Genomic DNA, 18086 nt, shown 5'->3' on the forward strand with positions numbered 1-18086 from the left:
TCAGAGGTTGGCGCTGGTTAGCGCAGGAGCTGCAACACCGGTGGTCCCAGCAGAGAACCACAGACAACTTTCAGAGCTCTAATATAGAGTCAACGCCTTCTAATCCACTACTCCTATATACCAAATACCTTACATTATACTGCACTGCAGTATATGAAGACAGTTTGTCCAAGCGGGAGCAAGAAAATGGCTTTATTGTTGTCTATGTTTGTGAGGCGGTCGGGAGAAAACGAAAAACGCCTCGCTGATTTATATATAGTTATAGGTCACATGAGATCGATTATATAGCGATTATACCAGGCTGATGCGTAATCAGCAGTGACACAACAAGTCCCAGCATGTCCTAGGGCATTCTGCATTATATACTCCTCGTCCAGCGAGTGGCATTCTTTAGGGCCAGGCGGAAATATTGGTACATGGTGCCCGACAACTTTGTGGATCAAACCTAGATCAGTGCAGCATACAATGAATAATTATTTCAATGCTTTTAATTCTAAGGAATGGATTTTCATTCAGCAAACTAACCCTGAAAACCGCCCACAGTTACTCTATATCCATGTTTCTCAAACCCAGTCCTCAGGACCCCTAACAGGGCAGGTTTTCCAGGTGACGAGGGAAATAATTATACCACCTGTGGATCTGTTACATTGTGTCAGTCGGTAATGATTACACCTGTGCTAAAGCAAGGAGATATGGAAAACATGCACTGTTAGGGCTCCTGAGGACCAGGTTTAAGAAACATTGCTCTTAATTACCTTGCAAATAATTTCTAAGGCATCCTTTGCCGTGTCCTCTGGATGAATCACGAACAAGACCGGCTGGTCATTTGGCAAGCAGACCCAGGAAGGAGTTAGATAGTCGTGGACCCACATGTCTGTGTCTGGATTGTGGGGATGGACGCTGGTCAGAGCCACTTCTTTCTCCTTCTGTGGGGAAAAAAAAAAGATAGGGATTACTCGGAGACATTTATAATGCAGATATCAACCTTATGACATGTCCTGATCTTTATCAGCCGGCTGCTTTTCAACAACTTTATTGACAAGCTGCACATTTACAGTATACCGTACAGAGTAATATATTGTACATATGTAACTGTAACACAGAATTAAATATTCCCTTTCCTAGAATTGCAGAGACCACACAGAGGAGTAACGCACGTTCGTTATTTGGCATTAGTAAAAAGCACACAACATGCTAGTTTAGAATATACATTATAGCTGTGTGTAAGGGATTATCTGTGATAGAAAAGGATGACATAAGGGTCTAGATACGAGAGTGTGAAATGAAGATATTGAATGAAAGTTACAACAGCAGTTTTGGGATTTTTAACCCATATAAACACTATTTTATAACATCTGTAGGAACAACCACAATGCGTCTAAATGAGCTTATTTGGGAGGGGGTCACGGACAAGTTTAAGCCAATAGGTGGGCGCAGAAGCAATAAAACAAAGTCACTGTGGGTCACAGATTTCCTAGCCAAGAACAGTAACAGGGGAAGCATGTTTTACCAGTAAACTTACTAAAAATAAACTACCCAAAATATTAGAAAGGAATCATCACAAATTATATTAGTGAAATGTGCAGTCATCGGAAAAGTAAAACATGTCCAGCGTGCAGCTTTCTTCCCATAACCCCCCAGAAAACGCCTGTCTTGCAGAGAACGGGTTATTTCATTGCCCTCTCCAGAGATCTGTAGAACATTATGTTGTTTAAATAGGCCCATGTTACATAACGTATTCCCAAAGGAACAGCCTCCCAACCGGCCCCTTACTTCCTGAACGTTTGAAGTCCGCAAAACAAATCTGCTCCTACAAGTATTTTTTATTAAAGGGGTTGTCACCTTATGGATGAAACCAACTCTTTTAGGCTTTCCCTCCACCCAATGAAGTGGTGGAGATACTCCCCCAGGATTATGATTAATATCCTTTATTTATAGAGGTGCCACAAAGGGTCCGCAGCACCAAACAAAGAGCATACAGCAAAGCAATACAGTACATTACAACACAGCATAGAACACAGCAGAACATTGCACAGCTATGAACAGCCAAGTAACGAGCTGTAAGGCAGCTGACATCTCACTGTGACTTGGAAGAAAGAAGCAGGAGACGAGAGGTGACAGAAGAAATCAGTGCGATCTGAGCCTGTGCCCGGTAGTGTGAGCTTGACACACAGGATCAGTCGCCGATGGAGGTTAGGAGACTAGGCCGGTGTGGAGACCGAGGGCTGACAGCCAGGGAGTCGGTGCAGGACAAAGCTGTGCTCTGGTGGCGTAGGTAATACATCGAGGAGATGGGCAGAAAAACAGGGATGAAACAGAGGGGGCAAGTCAGCGTTTGTCTGGGGAGGGGGCAGTCGTGGTGAGTTAGGAGGAGGTTTTGGTGAAATCAGTTTGAGGGCATGTTTGAAGCCTTGGAGACTACTGCTGGATTAGTCTGATTGGATGAGGGAGTGAGTTCCAGAAGCAGGGAGCAGCACAGAAGTAGTCTTGGAGGCGGGAGTGAGAGGAGAAGAGGTGGTCACTGGCAGATCGGAAAGGACGGGAGGGAGCGGTACCTCCCATTACATGTGTGTGGTTAGACAGTAAGCTCAAATGGACATGGGCTGATGTGAATGATTACATAGGATAGCAACTGAGCGAGTCCAAGATGGCTGCCTCACCTTGCAAAATGTGCTATATAAATAGTTATTATAAATCAAATTTTAAATCTTTTTAAAAAGTCATACAACAGAATCAAAGACACTCTTCACTTTCATTCAATTACCTTGTCTTCTGAAACCGTCTCATCAAAGATACCTTCTAATGATTTCTTGACGGACTCTGAACCATCATTAAACACCTGGAAAAAGAAACATTTTTTTTCCTTTTGTAAGTACTGTAGGGTTTTCTACTTCATACTTAAAAACAACAATCTAAACAATAATATTTATTTTAATAAGCAATGCAATGTACAGAACCGTCACATTACTTTAGTGGTGAACATTCCCAGCGTCACTACACAGAAAGCCCTGTCTGATTCATCTCTATAGTGCGAAGCCTTCACCCTGCCCGATTCATCTCTACACTGCGAAGCCTTCACCCTGCCCAATTCATCTCTACAGTGCAAAGCCTTCACTCTGCCCGATTCATCTCTACAGTGCGAAGCCTTCACCCTGCCCGATTCATCTCTACACTGCAAAGCCTTCACCCTGCCCAATTCATCTCTACAGTGCGAAGCCTTCACCCTGGCCGATTCATCTCTACAGTGCGAAGCCTTCACCCTGGCCGATTCATTTCTACAGTGCGAAGCCTTCACCCTGCCCGATTCATCTCTACAGTGCGAAGCCTTCACCCTGCCCGATTCATCTCTACAGTGCGAAGCCTTCACCCTGCCCGATTCATCTCTACAGTGCGAAGCCTTCACCCTGCCCGATTCATCTCTACACTGCGAAGCCTTCACCCTGCCCGATTCATCTCTACAGTGCAAAGCCTTCATCCTGCCCGATTCATCTCTACAGTGCGAAGCCTTCACCCTGCCCGATTCATCTCTACAGTGTGAAGCCTTCACCCTGCCCGATTCATCTCTACAGTGCAAAGCCTTCACCCTGCCAGATTCATCTCTACAGTGCAAAGCCTTCACCCTGCCCGATATATCTCTACAGTGCGAAGCCTTCACCCTGCCCGATTCATCTCTACACTGCAAGCCTTTAACACTACCTGATTAATGCTCGGCCTCCCTTGTTTCTTCTTAGCAGACGTGTCAAGACCCCATAGAGAAGAAAACCGGCTCCTCCTCTTACTGGCAGACCTGGACATTGCCTGTGTTCGTCTCCTCACTCCAGACTCTCCTGTGCGAGCGGCCACCTGTAGGGAAATCAATATTATAATAGTAATATAATGCTGCCAACCATTACATTATTCATTAAAGGTCACCCATCACTTACATGCCATGGAGATGCCATTATATGGGCTGAACTAATATTCAGCCTATCAATTCACTAGGAAAGAAGAGACCTCATGCCTCAGTGATATCACTAGTTCCTTGTAAATGGACAGGCTGCATTCTCATGAATATTGTCTCAGCACATAAGACTGCCCGCGTCGGGTGTAGGCGATTGGTACAATTTGAATGTAGCCATAACACAATGGCTCTAAAGAATATTCTGAACATGTGAACATTGCACAAAACAGACAAATTGTATAATATGGAGGGGTCAAAGGATGAATAATAGTTGCGTTTGGACACGGCTGCCTTTAATGGTCCCAATAACGCTATCATCTGTGTTTTCATTAGTGGACCCCTAGCCTAAATAGACTGTAAAATAGACCCATAGGTTACAATAATTCTCAAAAACAAACGGTCTTATAGTTTCTACTGTGTGCATTTAAGCCCCCACCCCCGGAAACAAAAAAAAAGTGGAACTTTTCCTTCAACAAATAAGTCTAGAGGGGGTATTTGTGTGTGTATACGTAGTATAAAACATGTGTGCTACATAAAATACATTAGAGACCTGACAGATTCCCATTTTACATGCAGCACTGGAGTACAACAACATAATTCTTATATAAATGTAAAAAAAAATATCCAGCATATAAATATGGAGCGATGTAATACATTGTTAGGCAATATCATTTCAACATGTTTTTAAACTATAATGAGAGCAAATATTCCATAACAGAGAACCATAAATCTGTACGGGGGATTCAGCTTTTACAGGTATCCCACCCACCACCTGCCCTTACATTGTGCTTTATAGAGGCGATACAGTAACAGACAGTCACACCCACCCTCCAGAACTGGGAATGGAGCGTTCTCTGCTGTATTAATACATTCCCACACATTAACTATAGAAAGCCCAGATGACAACACAGGAGGTGTTCTTTAAGTCTCTGTACACGTGTGTGAGGACGATACTGCTGTAATGCTATTTAGGGAGAAGGAGTCGGAATGCTGGCGTTCTACAGGATTCCAGGATAATGACTGTCATGTGTAAGTAACAGAAGGCAGATTGCTGGTGGGAGTTAAGCTGACAATATAACTGCCCGTGTTCTTTAACACCTGCTCCTCCTGGCAAACAATGCTGACTACTAAGAGGCCGGAGAATCTAGAGGATCGGTGGAGACTTGTGCGGATATTATTTAACAGAAACATACATCCTGGCCGTTAAGTCATTTCTTGTGTCATTTGATACTCTCACTTCATTTCCTGTAAAACAAATTTTCTGAAACTTAAAAAAAAAAAAAAAGTCCTATTCTACACCCCATGTGCTGTGCTTTGTAGCGTGCCCGAGATATAAGTAAACATTTTAGGATGCAATGGTCCCAGGGGCAAACGCAGGATTTGTAGAGTGGGGTTCCACACCACGCCGCTAGTGGGCGTGACATTCATGCATGGGGGCGTCGCTATAATTTTAGACAGTGCTTGGCTGCTCTCCAACGCGTCCTATCCCCATAATATACATGGGCAACGCTGTGTGCACCTTACTACTGTAAGCTCTCCCTTTTCAAGCAGAGCCGTGTGAAGCGGGGGCAGGGTTCAGCCACCTCAATTATATGGTGCCCCAGGCTTGGAGGGGGGTTTCCAGGCACTAGGAACCCCCCTCCCCTCCGTTTGCCTATGGGTCCCACTCTCGACAACATAGGAAGTGCACTTTTCAAATGTTCAGTTTACATTCCCTGATTTTACATTTTTCCAACAGATTTAGATCATGGACATGGATTTCAATGGGCCCATTTTCCTGATCTTATACAACCTCTCCCCCGAATTTTATAGCAGTTGCAGTGTTCTTAAACAGAGCCGAAACGACAGTTACCAGAGCATGGAAGGAAGAGACAGAGAAGATCCCCAGACGGCCCATGGCAACTTTAGTTGGTCGACTTGCAAAAGCCAGTAACCGTTTTGGGTTTGGCAGCTCCCCGCCCTGCAGGCTGGCCAGGTAGCAACGGTAGCGGAACAAATCCATCTGGAACTGCTCGAGGTTCTGCTCCCAGACGAAGATCTGCAGAGAGAAAGACGATGCAAGACAAGAACAATAATCAAATTAAGGGTGCCCTGTACAATTCAACAGATCTACGCTGCAATAATAAAAATAAATGAATCAAATCGCATAGGAATAACATAACTCAGAAAGTGGACCAATGTATCCTGTAGTGTTTACGAACAATATAAGCAGCATTTAGCCAGAATGTAACATCTAAACCAGGTATAGGCAGCCTTGCCCCCAGCCTCTGCTTTTGTGGAACTACAAGTCCCTGGTGTAATCCATCTTCTAACTCTATGACAGCTGGCTCAATCATGTCTGTATTAACCCAAATATGTTCCCACCATGGGCCTCTCGTTTTTTAAACTTGTAATATATTTAGCAACCAATATATACGTTTTTTTTTCAAAGGTTAACAGTGCCTGACAGCAAGGTGTCACCAGGCATGGTAAATATTACAGGTGTGGTCCACTAAGGATCGCAGGCCCAGAGGCTGTATAACAAAGAACAGGTCTGACATCCAATTCAGTAATGCCTCAACGGGTATTCAATGAAACCGGGCGTGAGTGTGTGACCAGGGCCTTTCCCTTTCCCATACTGTTTCTTACAATGTACAGTATAATAGAAACACTACTATATATAATGGTCATTAACATTCACATGCATTTAAAATCAAACCACATCATAATCCAGGTACTGGTTTAAAAACAAACTGTAATGTGCGAGAGGATCCACAGGTCTGAGAACGTTCTACCTGCAATGATTTAAGAATTCCATCACGGAACACGGTCAAACTGTATCATGTGACAAGTAGGCGAAGCCCTATTATTAGGTATAAGACATCAGGCTAACACAAAGTGTGTTTCTGGCTTTGCAAAACATAAATAAAAGCAACAATTCAGCATAGAGCATAAAAATATAAACAAAAAATAATATAAAAATTTCCACCTAAGCAATATGTAAAAAATGTATTACTTGGATGACTTCCAAAAGGAACTTTAAGATTATTGTATGGGACTTATATGGGTTTATTGGAAGACTTAGGGACTAAACCTCCAATCCATACCTGGTCCAGGATGGTTTTCTTCTTTTTAGCATCTGTAACAGAAGAAAGTTGCATTTCTCCCATTTTCTTCATCTTCTCGTCCATATCGATTTTCTGCTCCAGCTTCTTGATTTCAGACTTGAGGAGTTTGACCGTGTCCTCCTTGTGGTGCTGTCTGGCCACGGTGGTGGCACAAGCAGAATGGATGGCAGTGATCCAGTTCTCCAGCTCCGTCTGGCTGTTTGTCTGGACGTACAGAGGAAAGACACAAGCCTGGTTAGCGGTACTATAAGAAATTAGATAATAAGGTAAACTGAGCAAGTTTCCATATCAACGTCTCCTGTAAACCGTATAATTACATGGGAAGGGGTTTCTCTGTACAGCGCTGTGGAATCAGTGGCGCTATATAAATAAATGGTGATGATATCTAGGTGTACTCTTCTCATTAGATGTTGTGTTATGTTATCACCGATTGGTGACAGATCTGTGTGATATTTTTGGACAAGGACAGGCTCACAGGCAGCATTCCATGCATGAAGGGTTGTTAATTAGCTTTTAATGGTCCTCGGGTGTCATGAGCAAATGTTTGACCAAGGTCGTGTCTGAGAGATATCATGAACAGGGCTAAAAATATTCCAGTCAGTGTCGGTCCATAACGTGTGTACTATTTCTGTAGATCTGGGAGATGTTTTCAAGAAACGTCATAAGTAGAAATTGACTATTTTAGATCATTATTAGGTAGAATATGTGCTCTTCATATAATTACAACTTTAAATGGGGGACTGCTGAGTAGCTTCTTAACCAGGTTCAGGTGTGAAAGGTCACTGGGCCTCAAAGTGTATGGTTGCCATTATGTATGGCGGCCATTTTGGGAGTAGAAACCATATTAATGAGAAAGCAGCCTATCAAATCACTAGGAGCCAGTGACATCAGTGAGCCATGAGGCGGGGACTAAAGTCAGTCTGGGGGACACTGTCGTAAGGCCACATGGACAGTTCATCTTGTGGTAGTGAAAATTTTTTCAAATAAGGATCTCTTTACCACTGAACGCTTGCATGCTGAGGCCAAGGCATCTGAACAGGCCATGCATAAACCGATGTACACATTATTAATTATTTATTATTAATATTAATTATTAATATTACTTTATATCAGTCAGCTACTACTATTATTATTATTAATAAGTATGAGGAATTCATCTAAACGCAAGCTGAAGTATTTTTATGCGTGGAAAGGTTCTATTTTTTAATGCCACAGACACTTATAGACTGTTACAGAAGAGTAAGGGTAAGTTAAGGTAACAGGTATAAAGAATATCAAACCCCAACACTGATTGATATCTCTCTAACCTCCATCTCCAACCTCTCTCTCTCTAACCTCCACTTCTATTCTATCTATCTATCTATCTATCTATATATATATATATAGTTTCCAGTCATAGAGGCAGGTTCGATTAGCCGGAAGTGTTTTCGGAACAGGGCACTCTACGGCGATGTACCATTGCGGATTACTATGCACCACACCCACAATAGGGGTTGCAAGGAGAAATCTGCGATGTTGAATGAACGTAGTAACCTTCAAATGAACGCTGCCAAGATGTTCAGAGGAATATTGCGACTGACTGAATATCCCCCATAGAACTTTGGTACAACAAAATACCTGCCGGACTATGTCCTGTTTTCACACACACAAAAGCCTAATATAGCGCACAAAATCTCCTACTAGTATATTATATCACTGTGTACCTATGCTGACATATTGTGATTTATATATTGTTTGTTTTAGTGTCTTAACTGTCCTGGCAGCACTGCAAAGGATTGTATTGTAAACATATTTCATTAATTTAAAGGAGCGCACCTGGGTTCCACCTATTTCTCAGACCCCTCCCCTCATAGGTTGCTGCATTCTTTAAAAACCGAGACTTAAGAAGGTTTTAACAAAGTACACCCTGAGTAAACATGTTGCTGCACTGGCTCTGGAATCACGTACAGGAGGTGTCCTGACGTCGGCAGGTGAGCTTATACCAATATAACTATATTGTGCACACAATTCTCCTATTTATATATATATATGTTGACACACAGTGATTTATATATGGTTTGTTTTAGAGCGCCAGACTATCTTTTGTTATCACATAACCAAATACCTATTTGTACTGGATCAACCTAAACTTAAATACTTAAAATATTGTCCCAGCGCTGAACCTAAAGCTAAAAACACACAACAAGAAAGCAATTACTCCATATAGAGTGGTCCACTTCCTCGCTATGCCCTATCTCTCAGATTATACAGCCAATCATAGAGCACAGCCAATCTTTAACCAGACATAAAACACGTTCTGCAGGGACAGATTATATTACCTAGAAAGTCGTATCATGCAATAAAGACTCAGAAAACAAACTAGCTTTGACAGTTGTCATGGCAATGCTGAAATCTCTTTGCGAGATGAGTGCTCCGTCTTCCCTCCAGTTCAAATCAGAACTTTATAATTCCTAAGGATGTTTCTCTCCTGAAGACGGCTTTCCTTCAAAACAAGGCCCGGGGTATCAATATTCCTTTATTCTACCATCCATAATTCCCTATAGATGGTGGTATTTTGCATTTGGATTACACTGTAGGGTTTGAGGCGGTGCTCGCTTCCAGCTATGTGTAAGCTGGGAGGATTTTTGTTACAACATTTGGAAAACAAATCTACATCTAAAAAAAAACAAAAACCTATTAAAGCACCATTCAAGCAATTGGATAGGTTTTAAAGGGATTCCAAAGTTAAAACAGAACGCAGTATAATAATAGGATGACTTAAAACGATCGCTATTAGCTTTTACGCTGCTCTCTGGTAGAAATATAAAACTTACATTTTAGTTGTTTCTGAGATATTTACTAACAGTCATGATTTGAGAGTGGCATGTCAGTGTGTGTGTTTGGCTTTTTTGAAATGTGGGTGTAAATGGACACACCAGGAAGGGATTAAGCCGACTGACAACATGGTTCCTGAGGACTGTGAGTTCTTCATATCCCCCTCCCTTCCCTATTTAGTACAATAGGACTTGGCAGTCACCAGAAACTGTTGTTCCTCTTTACTTTTAAATGGTAGCTCTCAATATAAGTGGGCTGGTCAACTAGACATGGTGGAGGCAGCCATTGTATGGGCTAGGAACCAGAGCATCTCATGAATATTAGACATGTTTAAGTGATGTCACTGGCTCCGCCCACAAAATTAATGCCTGCACTAGATGACAGGACACTTTACCCCTTAGACCATACCTCCCAACTTGTGAAGTTGGGTAATCGGGACAATGTGTGCGCGGGGGCGTGGCCACATCGCCAGGGGCATGGTCATCGTTTCAGAGTACTGGCAGCCATCTTAAAAAAAAATAAAATAATAATAATAATAATAATAATAATAATAATATAAATAAAATAAAAATAACTTTCAATGGTGCGCAAGACACTCATGTTCACTGCTCCTCTCAGCAGTGACCAGGATGTACCTCCCAACTTTCCCGCCGTGGGACAAAGCTGTAAACAGGTGGGTCAGGACAATTCCATCTTGCACCATTTTTCTAGATGTGCTAGGAACTGCTGTGTGTTTGTGTCATTGCTCTGTCACTTACCATCCAGCCAGGTCGTTGCAGTATTTGTCTGAAAGTGTATGAAAATAATATTGTGATCTGTGAGGTGGTCAATATTGACAGCAAATGACTTGAAATTAGTGTTATTGAGGTTAATAATAATATAGGGGGGGGAGCAAAAATATGTGATTTTATAAAAAAAAAATAATCAGGATCCAAAACCAAAACACGCATGGGCGGTTTTGTCAAAACCAAAACACAAAGCTAATCCAGATCCAAAACCAATTCACGGGGGTCAGTGAGCATCTCTAGTGATTACTGCTTAATGAACTGAAATGTGTAGGTGACAGACAGACTGTAACACACTATAAATGTAAAAACTCTGTAGAATGGACGTTCGTTTTCACTAAAGTGGGGATATTTCCTCATCTCCAACAGAACGCCAGACTGTGCTCAGTGACGACCATGCGACCTCTAAGAAGAAAATGACCCGGGAACGTGCAGCAACCTATGCACTGCGTCTAACATAAATCCACCGCTCTGACTACAGGGAAAAGCGACAGTCTAGAGGAAAAAGCAGCCTGTAATTTAGTGAGAGACCTGACCCGCGAGGTGCATTACTCAGCGTTACTTCTTACAAACAGCTTCCTGGATTACAGCTTCCCGTACATTTGATGTACACATCTGTTTTGCAGGAGGCAAATTTCCGCCAAATATCCCTTCTTGGTATTTAATACCTCTTTTTGAAGTTTAAAACCCAGTCTCTAAACAGCGTTATTAACGTCACCTGCACTGTTCTATCAGCAGCTGAAACAACAAGAATGGTGAGCACCAAGTATCACATGAGCATTTCTATCACACAAGGTACCAATAAATAGATGTGTAGATCAGAGGAAAACAACGTATGGGCTGGATGGCAACACAGAATCTGTTCTACGGTTCCCCAATTGTCAGGTACGCAGAGCGTTCTATTGGGTATCACCTCGGAGCCGTGCAACAGTGATATTAGGGGTCCCAGAATAACAACACACTTGGGGTCCATTCTTACAGCTGGAAAGGCTCAGGATCCCTAAGCTTGTTATAAAGCGGCAGGAAGCACCAAGATTCACCATGATTGCAGGAGTGTGACATATCTTCAGCCTGCGAGAGGTGTAAGGAATGTGACCTTCACCTTTCATACAAATGTAAAAAAAGTGCAGACTGGAAAACGAACGTGACTCAGGTCGATTCCCAAAAACTGCCTCAGCCCGAGTTCCTGGACTGCTCTAAGCCATTGTTCACCACTAACCTTTGACCTTGTTTTCCAGTCACATGTGCACTTAAAGTGCAGCACAGAACTTATTTCAGTATATTCTGAATCAGCCGGTATATTTACATTGCAGATGAGATTTTCTGTTACTCGAGACTCAAAATGCTGCAGTTTTATTTCACAGCCAAGACTTATTCATGAGAAAGTTGCTTATCTATATTGAGGACTAATGAAGACCCTTCGACAGCCATGGAATGTAGTTTAATAGAGCATAGTACATGCTGAGGACCACTAGAAGATGCTATGGCATGGATTGGACTTTGACCACCATTGTACCAAAATGTGGTCGTCCTTCCAGATCAATTTCATTGAGCAGACCAAATTGACCAACAAAAATTGCACAGCAGCATATTACAGATTTATACAAACATGTTGCTCATACTAACTCCTCTTGAGCTTGCAAGTAACATTTTTTAGATTTTATTTTATAGTGCTCCCTCTTTATAATTCCCCTTTAACACAATGCTCAATTAGGACCAAGAATATTCACTGCACAAAATATCTACAAAATGTATTCTCTCCATTGAATGTCACCCTCACTAGGCCACCTGTGTACTTAAGCTGGAGTTAAAGAGGGAGCAGTGTAGTAGGAATAAGTGAATATTAGAACCATGTGTTAAGATGATTAACTGCAGCAGTGGAGTCCACTGACCTGAAAGAGGAAAGCATCGCCAAGCGAGTTACTCAGACAGAAGACAAAGTCTTTCTTTGGATGCTCCGGCACAGCCTGTACGATGCTGTTCTCCACCCACACAGCGTGCTTCGGTATACTGTTGTTGTCTATCCCAGATCGACTGTCGCTCTCATAGAAGAACAGAGTGCACCCTGCAAGGAAGGAGAGAGAGAATCTGAGAAACACTTGTATCAGAAGTAACCACATTCCGCTCTCATCCACTGCAAACACAGGTCAGAGGGCACCTTGAAGAAGCCACCAATAAATCAGGCAGGTTATCCCCAAAGCTACATTCATAAGGACGCCTCTGTCATTGACTTGTGACTCTGGAGACGTTACTATGTTATTAGACTATAGTACAGTTAAATTATTATACATACGGTGACTGCTATTGATGACATACATAGCCAATCCACACAAGCTCTAAGTCCATAAAATTGGGCAATAGCATGTGAGTAACGGCATAAGCTTAGTCATTTCCGTAGCGTATGTTGTTCGAAAACACACAAAAAGGTTAAAAGTTATGGACAGTAGAATTTCTCATCTATCAGCTACAGGAGTATATTGAAGTTAACAATTACGCCACAAATGATAACATCAGTCTCTTCTACACATTTTTTGGGCCCATCTGCGTCTCCAAACCCTGTTCTCACTTTCCAATTGTTGCGCTAGGGAGAAAACTCTACATAAACGGTTCCAATTAAACAAAGCTTGTCAGGAGCGGAGCCAAGCTGAAAACAAAAGAACATAAACATGGCTCTCCCTGAAGGGATGGTCTGCGCTGTGCGGTATTCTAGAACTCCCTCGCTAATAGGAGCAATCAGCAGAGCTGCTACAAGTCCTCTTCTCAGTTTCAGGATCAGACTTAAAGGTCCAGCAAGACCAAAAATGACTTTACAGCAGACAGAGGAGAAAATTCTTCATTGTGCAATTTAGGATGGGGGCTCCTGTGATCCTTTGCTTGCTAAACTATTGTGTGCTAAGAAGAAATTAGATTACTGTGTATTGCATTTACATATTAGTTAGCCTCAGCATTTAATGGACTATCATTTACATTATAATAAATATAATATACAGATGAAGCAGGCTTCTCTGAGCTAAACGGTGCAATTCAGCGCATATGGACCAAAATGTGTCATGTGACAGGAGGCGTCTGCATGAAAAACAGAATTCTTGCCTAAGACTATAGAAGGAGAAAGCAAGGACCCAACTCAGAGGCTGCATGAGCTGGTAACAGAGAGCAATAGATTTCATCCACATAGTTAAAAAGCTCAGTAACATGTCCATCTCCACCTCTTCCACTCCTCTTACAGTCCCGGCTGAAAATCAGCAGTAGGAGGGTGGCTGAGGGAGACTGAATCACAAGCGGCACTTAAAATAGAGAAGCACAGTGGCTCAGTGGTTAGCACTTCTGCCTCACAGCGCTGGGTTCATGCGTTCAATTCCCGACCATGGCCTTATCTGTGTGGAGTTTGTATGTTCTCCCCGTGTTTGCGTGGGTTTCCTCTGGGTGCTCCGGTTTCCTCCCAGACTCCAAAAACATACTAGTAGGTTAATTGGCTGCTATCAAAAAAATTTTTTTACCCTAGTCTCCTCCCACTCACGCATCCCTCTACCGCCAATTAAAATTGGCTATGATGTTTCTGTAGAACCAGCTGGGCCCTGGGAAAAACATCTGCATACAGCCACCCCCATGGCCTCGTGTAGGTGGAGGGATGAGATTGTTAAATATGTTGCGTACATGGCAGTGCAGCTTTAAAAACCAATAATACTCTAAGTGCCCTGATGGTCATGCCCAGGAAACCATCCACATTATTAGGAGAAAACAGGATGGTTAGAAGAAACAGGGAGTGATACTGATGTATATCTTTACTGGAAACAGAATCACAGATCATTGCGCATGGACAATATTTCAGCAAAACACAGAAATAACTCTATTCAACTACACCATGCAAGGACAAACACCGCCCATGGTCTACAGAAGGTCAAAGGGCAGGAAAAATACCCTGCTGCCAACTTTAACATTTATTAGTTAATGTTATAAGAAGCCTTTTGATGTTGGATCAATATCACGTTTTAGAACATTTACAAGCTCAGCTTTCAGAACTGGGCAAAACCTACTCTAGAAATAAGGACACACATTTTGGATAGCATGTGCAATGTGATTACCAAATGTATTTCCCAAATTAGTTCCAGGCTGACAGATGGTTGGATGTACTTATCACTGAACTGTACGAGCCCAGCCCTCACTCAGAGAGGGAGAGAAGGATGATCCAGAACTCTGACATCATGCAAACAAGGGGAGCAACCAAGCCGCTCTCAAGTGAAAACTTAAATCATGATGTAAGTCAGTCTTCTCCAGCAAGGCTTCCAACAATCTGCACAAAATACTGAGATCAACGCCAAGACCTCCAATGTGGCAATTCACATATAAGAGGAAATTATAGCAAAAACAATTATCAAATAATGAAAGTTTGCACATCCACAATTTATGCCATAAGAGGAACAGAAACGAAAGTGCATTTTTTTAGCCTTCCTGAAGATGACTGGAATCAGAGAAGTGGTCAGAGAAGACTCGTGCTGTGTCCGACAATAACAGAATATATAAACAAGTGTTGTCACATAACTTAAAGGAGAACTCCACCTCAAACCTAAACTTTAAGTTTGGGTGAAGTTCAGTTTTTTCAGCTATTACTTGGCAACATTAAGGCGCTAACCTGACCTGCTAGTGCCCTTGATGCCATGAAAGACTCAGAACTACTCTCTTCTATACTGCTATGGTTGGGCTACCTCGAACAGGCAGCGGTGTTGTCAATGCCCCTCCCCATGTGACCTTTCCGTTAACGTGACTATTTTCCCGGAGAAAGGAAACAGCAATACTGTCTGCCGTATAGAAAAGAGCAGCTCCAGATCGGTAGAGGGATGAGGGATGAGGGTAACTACAGAACACAAAAAATACGCTGTACATACTTTGAACACCACCCAAAAACGAATTTATTTTTTAGGGTTCCTTTTTTTTTTCTTTTTCTTTTTTAAAGCTAGCCTGTCAATATCGCCCCAAAAGACTACCCAATGCTTACTGTTTACTGTGTCGTTTAGCTCCTCCTCCCTTGGTGTAGGTCTTCTCTGATGTTATCATCATTGTACGTAGAGGAGATAGACGAGACAGCTTTAATAGTGACTCTAGTAGTTGAAAAATATGTTTTCTGTTGTTGCCACTGGAACTTTTTGATATTTCTACACCAGTGACTTACACTGACCAATGTACAGGCTTTGCTCTACACTTTATTGATCACTTCTAAATTTCCTAAACCATATCCTCCCAACAGCTTCATATTGCATACTTGACTGAAGAACTCCAGAGAACATGCTCAGCAGTGACGCTTACTGGGAGGAACTGCAGCTGCTGCAGAGGTTTCCCGTAATGTCCAGGAGACCCCTGGTTTATTGGGAGAACTCATGGACTTCCAAGGACAGCAGGCTAAGCTCCTGGTAGTGAACTCACTGACCTGTAAAACTGGAGGGACATGCTATGACCACACAAATCGCCTCACCGTACATGTTGCTCTACCCACTTGAGCAATTTGCAAAACTTGTGTAGGTAGCTAGTTCCTCACTTTGCCCATTATTATGGACCTATCTTCTATGGCAACGTACCTTTTAAAGAGACCCAGTAATGCTTCCACTTCCTGCGGGTAGCAGACTCCACCTTCTTATTCTTCTTGTGCACCAGGAAGTTCTTGACGGCCAGCGCCCCTGCCTTCCGCACCGTCCCTTGGGCAGCAGTCAGGAGAATGTCTGACTGTCCGGGGGAGCTCAGAGTGCCGCTGCTTTGTTCGTCGCTCAGCGCAGAATTGGCCTCTTCTAAATTTTCCCTGTTGGCGCTGCTCATTTCCAGCTCGCGGCGGAAGTTCTCATACACTCCTTGGCGGAGGGCATCTCCTGAGCTGCTGCCACTGTCGCTGCCAATGAAAGCCCGGCTTGTGGCGGGCGAGTAGCTGGACGTGGTGGCATTGGAGCGCCTGGACATGAAGTCCGTGTCAGCGGTAGTGGCCTCAATACCGCTGTCTGTAAACTCACTTCCTTCGCCACCGGTGTTGACATCCTACAAAACAAATAAATTCATCAATGTGTGAATAACTGAAAAGAAAAGATTAAGCAGTCATTAAGTAACAAATACCAGTTGTGTCTAAATAGTCTCTACTTCATTTTTGAAGCATTTGTTGCAATGCCCATGCTGATAAAAGATTTCCTGAAGTGTCGATATACCTACTGTGACTAGATCACTGCTAAATAACTTCTGGTATAAATTTATTTAAAAGAAAATAGTGCAGGGCGCTTATTTATATAATTGCACATGCACTTATTTTTGACATTGCGTACATTTTGGTAAGGGAAATTTTTAATTTCTCAGACCAGGGGAAGAAATATATTTCTTGTTTAACCTTTCTAGAGGAGATGCATTATTTCTTACGGCATATATCCGATATAATAAGCCTTCGTGGATGGAAGTCTTTTGTGTATTGTGATACGGGAAAATGGCTTGTTTGGGGGTTGTACCTTTTTTGGGGTTATGTGTACTCTGGACTATCTGAAGAGGGGCCCCATGCTAATCTTTTGATGTGTGAAGGTCCAACATTGAAGGCAGGAAGGTTTAATTAAGACCGGCTCCCAAATTCTCTGCCTCTGAAAAACCAGATGCAGGACATCATAGCATCTCTAGAATTTCATAAATAAGCAAAAATAGTGTTGACTTTGCAATGCATGTAAATCCATGTTTGTGTGAACACATTGCATTCAGATTCTAAAAATAGCCTGTATCCAAAATCAGTATAAAAAGCACTGTCTTGTACACTGAAATGTTCTTGTTTCATCTGACCTGATCACTGGTACCTTCAACCAGTGTGAGATCAAATAATCATCATTGTTTCAAAGACCTGCTTGAAAACATCTTCAATATTGCTATATTCCTGTGACCTGAAGATGAGACCCTAAATCTAATCATTTCTCCGGCTGTATCTGAGGTTGGACCCAGCTTTTCCGGTACCACCGATCTGCCTGCTACCCTGCCGCTCTGGTCAGTGCGATAGGCCAGGGGGGATCCATCCACAGCACCCCTGATCCATCGTAAGAGGTCAAGAGTACCAGCCCAGGTATGCCAGTAACGGGGTACACTCGCAGCATCAGTTACCCAGAAGAAACCCGGTTCTGGATGCCGGTATAGGAGTCCAGTGGTGGCAGCTCGTGTAAGTCCTTACTACTGTGGCAAGAGGGCGCATTTGGGTTAACAAAAGGGAACGGTGGCAAAGTAAACCCAGTCGGTTCCCAACAGCAACAGACAGGGTGGCATAGGTGGTCCATCCTGGCACACCTACTCTTAGGTTGGATACGCACTAGGATTATCAGGCAAATCACCCGATAAATGACTGTTTGGCCCAATATCGCATTAGTGTGTACATTGCAACGATGAACAATTATTGTTCCAAAGCACATCCTATCAGTTGATTTGATCTTTAAACTGAACTAA

At 42.6% G+C, this 18086-nt stretch overlaps 1 protein-coding gene across 4 annotated transcripts in view; it reads right to left on the reverse strand.

Moving 5' to 3' along the window:
- TIAM1 (TIAM Rac1 associated GEF 1) overlaps nucleotides 1-18086 on the reverse strand; it is a 225817-nt gene that overhangs the window by 60955 nt on the left and 146776 nt on the right. For all 4 annotated transcript variants that reach the window (XM_075197150.1, XM_075197149.1, XM_075197151.1 and 1 more), the window contains 7 exons: nucleotides 16217-16664; nucleotides 12539-12711; nucleotides 7027-7251; nucleotides 5793-5978; nucleotides 3697-3843; nucleotides 2765-2839; nucleotides 756-926 (listed from right to left, as the gene is read on the reverse strand). In XM_075197150.1, the coding sequence (XP_075053251.1) occupies nucleotides 756-926; nucleotides 2765-2839; nucleotides 3697-3843; nucleotides 5793-5978; nucleotides 7027-7251; nucleotides 12539-12711; nucleotides 16217-16664 (1425 nt within the window). The remainder of the gene's footprint in view (nucleotides 1-755; nucleotides 927-2764; nucleotides 2840-3696; nucleotides 3844-5792; nucleotides 5979-7026; nucleotides 7252-12538; nucleotides 12712-16216; nucleotides 16665-18086) is intronic.

The sequence above is a fragment of the Mixophyes fleayi genome, chromosome 2 (genome assembly GCF_038048845.1).
Source record: "Mixophyes fleayi isolate aMixFle1 chromosome 2, aMixFle1.hap1, whole genome shotgun sequence".
Lineage (NCBI taxonomy): Eukaryota > Metazoa > Chordata > Amphibia > Anura > Limnodynastidae > Mixophyes > Mixophyes fleayi.